The 7,414-nt window shown below is 40.6% G+C and overlaps 1 protein-coding gene across 2 annotated transcripts in view; it reads left to right on the forward strand.

Annotated features, from left to right (window-relative positions):
• The window catches only part of cnnm2b (cyclin and CBS domain divalent metal cation transport mediator 2b), a 34,242-nt gene extending 27,101 nt beyond the window's left edge, over positions 1–7,141 (forward strand). For both annotated transcript variants that reach the window (XM_037471260.2, XM_037471261.2), the window contains 2 exons: positions 2,953–3,131; positions 3,436–7,141. In XM_037471260.2, the coding sequence (XP_037327157.1) occupies positions 2,953–3,131; positions 3,436–3,723 (467 nt within the window). In that variant the 3' untranslated portion in view covers positions 3,724–7,141. The remainder of the gene's footprint in view (positions 1–2,952; positions 3,132–3,435) is intronic.
• The last annotated feature ends 273 nt before the right edge of the window (positions 7,142–7,414 follow it).

A 7,414-nucleotide genomic window follows, 5' to 3' on the forward strand; every position in this document is an offset into this window, starting at 1 on the left:
AAGTCTTCGTGGCACATAGAGGGAAGCATCACTGGAGACCACCGACTCGATGCATGCTGCTCTATAAAACTCCCCTCACCTAAAGACTTGCATAGAAATAAGATTTCCATACATACACAGAAAAATTTGACCTGGAAAATGTCCTCAATACACAGGATCGTAGGAAGAGGTTGAGCCAAATGTAAGTGTGGTAAATGTCTTTCAGAGGATTACTAGAACCGGATCAGGAACAAACTCGAGATGCTCTGGAGAGCTTGGCAGTAACACACAAGACTTCTTCTTCTTGGCACGTTACAGAGAAAAGCGTATACCGCCACCTACTATACAGGAGTTTGTAAAGGGACTTATGGCAAGGCTAGACTATTGTTCAAGAAAGAAAAGAATAAGAGAGACATTCAGAAACATAACAAAAGCTTTGCTTCTGTTTCGTTGTATCTCTTGTTCCTCTAGAATATCATTTATAAGCAATCATTTTCAGCTTCAACCTCTATCCATTTCATTCTGATCTCGTTATTTTTCTCATAATTAAAAAGTTCAACATATTCCTTAACATTATATTCAGTACATAAAACATTACCTTTTCCTATCATCTTAAGTGTGGAATTAAGACATGTATGACTTAATCTTAGTCTGATATATACCACTTTCTCTCTTTTGTCAGAACCCAGTGTGGAGACTCTTTTCCCTCCCATCTGACTTTGTACTTTATGGTATTGTCTAGCTTCAGGGTCAGATTCCCATTCATCTAGCCAATATGTGCTGGGACCCAACAAAACAGAACTATGATCGCTAGATTTCCAATATTTGCTAAAAGGTATTTCATTCCTATATATTCTCGTGAGGATGTCCCCTTAAAACTTTGCAAGACTGACCTGGAGTTGGTACTTATAATTGAATTAAGGGGTTTTATCTCTTTGATCCATCTCAACGCAATTATAATTCCAACCATTTCAATTGAAGAAAAATAAATAATTAGTTATTGCAAATCATACTTTCTTTTAAATTCTGGGATATAAATTCCTATACTACAGTATATTTTAAGGAATCCGTAATATGAAGAATTTAGGTAATTTTGGCAATATGCTGCAAAAAAAACATTCATCTGGAAGTTCTTTCTTTTGATTTAACAGTTGTGTATCTATATCTGGTGATGGAAGTACTATATAGATTTTTCATTCCATACTGCTCTGCTGTATTATCTATGTTTCATTCAACTCCACTAGATTTGTTGTATCATTTCCAACAATCTACCGTGTGGGGACCTAAATAGTGAGGGACTAATTAGGGAATGGGCTGCAGGTGGGAATGGCATGAAGACCAGGTGAAGAGAATGAGAGATGATCTCGTGTTGATCACAGGATCTGAAATGACACTTAATTGTTGAGTTAATTGACAAGCAGGCAGCAATTTGTAGAGTATTAGCGACGTGAAGGACTGGATGACCTGCACCTCCCTTTGTTAAAAAGACTTAAGAGTCTGCAGCCATGCCAGCAGCTCTGTAGCTGTTCTTCAGCCCAGCAGAGCTACAAGCTGAACGCTAACATCAAACTAATAGAATGCACACAATAACAATGATAACGTGGTAATGCTAATAAGCAAAACTGTTTAACATCGTCACCATTTTGGTTCTGAGTGTTAACCTGCTAAATTTAGATTACCGTATTTTCGCGACTATAAGGCGCACTTAAACGCGTAAATCCTGTAAGACGCGTGCGCCTTGTAATCCGGAGCGCCATATATATGGATCAATTGGTTGATCCATACTGGTTAACGAGGATCCATTGGAGGGAAAGTCTGGTGCCAGCAGCCGCGGTAATTCCAGCTCCAACAGCGTATTGTAACGGACTGTGTTTTCATGTTCTGGAGCGGCGTTGCACTTTACAGAGTTTTGGGATGTTCGCGTGAATTGTTGTTGTTTTGGAGAGCGATGGTGTGTTTTTGTTCGGCGTAGGCTACGGCCGACAGTAGCCTGTTTCTCGACAATAAAACCAGAAGATAAGCACATTGTCCAGAGATTCATTAGCGAGAGTCGCTACAGTATATTAAAGCTCGTAGTTGGATGTCGGGATCGCGCTGACGGTCCGCCGCGAGGCGCCACCGTCTGTTCCAGCGCGGCCTCTCGGTGCAAGATGCACGAAAGCATTTGCCAAGAATGTTTTCATTAATCAAGAACGAAAGTTGGAGGTTCAGAGATATTGTTAATATCCACATTAACGTTTGAACAACGTTACCATGGGAGTGAAGAGTTTTCAGAACGCTTAATGACGTTTGATTTAGCACAGCCCGATCTAGTGGATGCACAACGCAGCCCCAGTCAAACGATTTACTGCAGTATCTTCTATGCACCTTAAAATCCGGTGCGCCCTATATATGAAAATAGTTCTAAAATCGGCGATTCATTGAAGGTGCGCCTTATAATTCAGTGCGCCTTATAATTCAGTGCGCTGTATAGTCACGAAAATACGGTAGTTACTCTTTAAAAAACCACAACTGCACAGCTTTTTTGAGCTGATGAATGCACTAGGAAAGTTCAGAGGTTCACCGAACCGAGTAGTAAAAAGGGCAACATGAATATCTGTGAAATATTGTATATCAATCCATCTAATAGTTGGGAAGACATTTATTACAAAGCTACTTATTTAAAATCTCATGGTGGCGCTATGAATAAAATCAAGATACCACCCGATTCAGAGCCATGCTGATGGTTTGGTCAAAAAGTACTGTGAAATAAAATGATTTTGCGGATAAGAAGTTTTCCAGTGTATGAATGTTGTGGGTATTTTGTTTCTGCATGTCTTAATCATTTCTGCTTGTGAAAGACATACAGTCCTGACAAAATACTCCCTAAAGAGCCAAGGTTGAAAAATGAAAATACTTTTCTGAGACACTTTCCTTGCAGTACTGCAGGAACGTGGTTTAAATGTATTCTCCTCTCACATCACCGCCTTACAGAAAATAAGTCTCCTCCACGGCCATTTGGACTCAACCATTCGGACTCTCTGAACAGGAGTGATCGTATAGACGCCATCACCCCGACTCTCGGCAGCAGCAACAACCAGCTCAACTCCTTCCTGCAGATCTACGTCCCGGACTACTCAGTCAGAGCTCGCACAGACCTGCAGTATATAAAGGTGAGAACACTGAAGTTTACTTAAATTAAGATTAGTAAGCAATTTATTAATATTAACATTAGAATAGATAGATAAGAAATGTTTAGGAAAATAATGTACAATTCAACAGTTTGGTTGTAATAATAATACTATTTATAAAAAGCAGTCTTTGTAGCACTGATTTCACAAAAGTGGACAAATGTAAAAAAAACCATAAACCAACCAGAATATACACCAAAATTAATACAAAGGTAATTTTGTGATGAAAGATTTTGCCTCTGACGAGTCCAAATCAACCTCATCACGCCTTCTTTCTGTTACCTAGGTAACGCGTCAACAGTACCAGAATGCCGTAATGGCGTCACGCATGGACAAAACACCCCAATCAACAGACAGTGAGTTCACGAAGATCGAGCTCACACTGACGGAGCTCCACGCCGGAGTGGAGACCCCCGCCGTGGTGGTCGTCGCCACCACGCCCAGCGCCGCTATCACCACCGCGGCAATGTCCGTATCCGTGGCCAACGAGACGTCCCACCTGCTCAACCAGCAGCAGAACTGTGTGGGCCTCAGCAGGAGCAACCACAGCGCCCATAATGAGGGACCCATCTAGCCACCGCCAAGCCCGGTGGAGAACCACCCTGTCTCATGGACACACACACACACACGAAGCGGTGGCGTAGACGGAGATGAGGGAAAGTGGGGTAGCGGGGGCGGGTGCAGTGACGGTTCTGCTCCAACCGGTAGCCTCCGACCAGTCAGTGAGACCTTTTTGTTGAGGCAGTGAGGAAGACGTGTGCCGCGTCACCCTCGACGCCCCCACCCGAAGAATTCCTGCTGCACTACACTCTCTTACAGAGGGTGCACTTGGACCGTGCCTGTGACTGAGCTTCTATTTTTTGGGACAATCCGACACTTTCGTAGTGGTGACTTGGACTAGAGGACATCGGAGCGCATGCAAACCCTCTTTCTTTCACGCACACACACACACACACTGTATTTTCTCCTAAGGCCAAAGACTTTGGTCCCCTCTTCTTACACTGGACGCAGACGTTTTTTCTGCCCACACACACACACGCACATCCATATTCAAAGATTCACATACTCACACGCACACACAAATGAAACTCCCCCCACCCGTGCATCTTTCAGGGAAGCTCAGTCGAATGTTGATCCCATCAACGAGGACTCAAACCTGAACAAGCAGAACGGTTGGTCAAAGACTGCACCAAAAACCGCTTTGGAAGAAACCGTTAAACCACGAACCAAGAATGTTTTCCTGTATTTATTTATTTTATAATATTGTATGTATATATGTACGTGTGGAGACATGATATGACAAACTGGCATACGAGCATGTACACAAAGGTGTGCGTGGGGCACGCGTGTCACATCATAAAAGGATTTGCTACATATGGAGACAAACATCCATGTATATGAGGAGGTGAGGGTCTTTCACAGATACAGTATGTATATTACAGAACTTATTTTTACTATTATCCTAAATCAGACTCATGGTACACTATTTTTTTCACCTTAAAAAAATCACACTATTGCCTTTAAGAGAAATCATATAATTAATTATTTTAACAGAGTGCAATGAAGAGCAATTTATTTAAGAGATGATTATGAATTAAAAAAAAAATCACTGTAATATAAATTGACAGATATGTTTCTATGTATGTACTGTATGTATATGTACATTTGTTTTTTGAATAATGCTCAACTGCAGCCATCCACAAGCAAAATTGTCCTTAGTCGGTCGCTCTTTCTCTTTGTCTCTCTCATGTTTTCGCGTCCTTTGACCTCAAACACAACGTCTATGTGTCCTTGTGGGAGTATTGTTGCCTAGACTTTAAGTGCCATAGTTTAAATGTGTCTTTTTTTGCCAATTCTACGCATAGTCAAACTTGATAATTGCACAGTATTAATGACCTCATCTAACATGTTGAGCATCATCAACGTCACAAAAAGTAACCTCGACATTAAACATGTCCATGAATGATACACAGCTATGCTTATCCACTGTTCATGTGTCAACTTGTTTTTATTTTTTATTTTTATTTTGATTGTGTCCACAAAACTTTGGCTGACGGTCCTTAAACACAATTTTTGTTTTAAGTAGTGAATGTAAAAGATACTTGACTTTATTTGTTTTGGCTGCCCACACTTTTAAGATTTGAATCCATGTTTAATAGTTCTTGAGTTACTTCAGTTCAAAATCAAAAGATATTCTGCACAAATGCTGCTATTAAAGATATATAGATCTATATCTATATACCTATATTTATAGGATTTTATCTTAGAAACATTGTACCTTATTTGTTTGAACAAATGGGAGAGACACAACTCGTGTTCCAGCAGAGAGTTGGACGAGGCGAGGAGAGGAGATGGTCTCAATCTCATCTAACTCTCGGCAAGAAAGTGAATTAGTGTAAATGTTGGGTATTCCTATATATTATATATCTTTATGTATGAGTATTCTTTTGCATTAGTACCTTCTTCACCCTTATTGTTTTACCTCATAAAGACAGGAATGAGTTTAAGATTTGTCTGCTTTAAATATTCCCTAAATAAGTCATAGCATAGAATAACAGTACTCTGTAGGGACATTGATTTTTTTTTATAACTCTTTAACTCAAATGACTTTAATCCCACTTCCAGGCCTGTTCATTAACATTACATGTACTGTATACGGGCAGTTTTCTTGCCACATTACAGGCAACAGCAATGTCCTAAAGCTCAATTCATTTGATATTCATTTGCAGTTTGTAACCACTGGTGGTCACTGTGTTAACACATGTAATCCAATGTGTGTGCAACACCCCTGAAACCGCACACATGCTCAAACAGCCCTTCCTCTGCTCAGCCGGGAGGGGCGTCGTGGTTGAAGAACCAGACGTAGAGTACGTCTGCATTGTTTTCCAGCAGCTTTCGCTGTTGTTTATTGTTTACTTGAAAGAGCTCCTACGCAGCAGACCCACTCCTGCTTTGCATCACTCCAGCAACGAATGATGACTGAGATTGTAAGATTGTGCTTGGAACATTCCTACTCTGCTTTACGGACTTAGTGCCTGACAGGAACATGCATGAGGAAGAAGCATTATGACAATTCAAAAGTCCAAATGCACAACAGGAAACACCGGGGGAAGCACACACAAGCATATTCTCTATTTTCTCACACGCTCCAACCTCTGCTGCACACAAGCTTATCCTCCTCCCATTATGTCAATGCTTTGCAGGCCTTTGTTTGACTGGTCTTTGCTCCATCCCAATGCTGCTACTGTACCCATGTGCTGTCCATAATGCTTCTTCTACCTGACAACATTCCCTTTGCCTCCTGCAGCTGGTGGTTTAATAAAAAAGTGAATGATTAACAGACAGTTGGTGGCTCAATGTACTCAATCTAATGATCTGCTGCGGCTTTTATATGCCTTATCAATACAAACAGCCAATTGCTTAATAGGAGTTGTCCAAATCACGTAACGGTGACTTCACCTAACTATAGAGGACGAGCTATGACTAAGAAAACAATCCCCCAGCCTGATATTGAAAAGATGCAGCTTTTTTATAAAAAAGACTCTTATATTCAGATTTTTTTCTGAAACATCCACCACATGCCGAGTTATGAATTCATAATGCCAATAATTGATAGTGGAATTGTGACCGAATGCTGAGGCAATTCTTTTTTAAACCGTTGATGGTTTGAATATGTGCTTTAAGTTAATTCTCAGGTGGACTGTTGTTCAAAAGGTCTGTGCATGAACCATTTAAGACTTTCTCAATGTTTGGTTCAGAATGTCAATGTAAAGCGTCTTTGGTGGAGGCTGTTCTGACGGCGAAAAACAGGTGTTAATTTAGACAGCCCTACAAATAAAAATAAAATACTAAAAACAGTGGTCGTTGGTGGAGAATGAAAAAGTGCGAGTACGAGATCTGTTCCTATTTTTACACAAGCGGAGGCTGTTTCTTTTTAAAACATTCACGAAGCCAGTTTACAATACTTTTTTTTTATTGTGTAGTTTTATATGAGGCCACTTTGAGAGGTGTTATTACATGCATGCAATGTAATATTATTTGCTTAAGATGTAATAAAATAAAGCTCATTGAAATGGCTGGAACGGATCTTTGGAGATGAGGTGGGCTTAAAGTTGTGCAGCAACAATACGTAGCAGTTTCTTTGACAAGAAGTTTGGAGAGCTTCCAGCCTGTTAGCCTGACAACCCTTACAGGTCTGCGAACCAGATTGAAAGATCCCAGCAGGGTAAACAGGTGGGCTCGTGCTGGCTAACAATATGGCAGCC

The sequence above is a fragment of the Pungitius pungitius genome, chromosome 9 (assembly GCF_949316345.1).
Source record: "Pungitius pungitius chromosome 9, fPunPun2.1, whole genome shotgun sequence".
Lineage (NCBI taxonomy): Eukaryota > Metazoa > Chordata > Actinopteri > Perciformes > Gasterosteidae > Pungitius > Pungitius pungitius.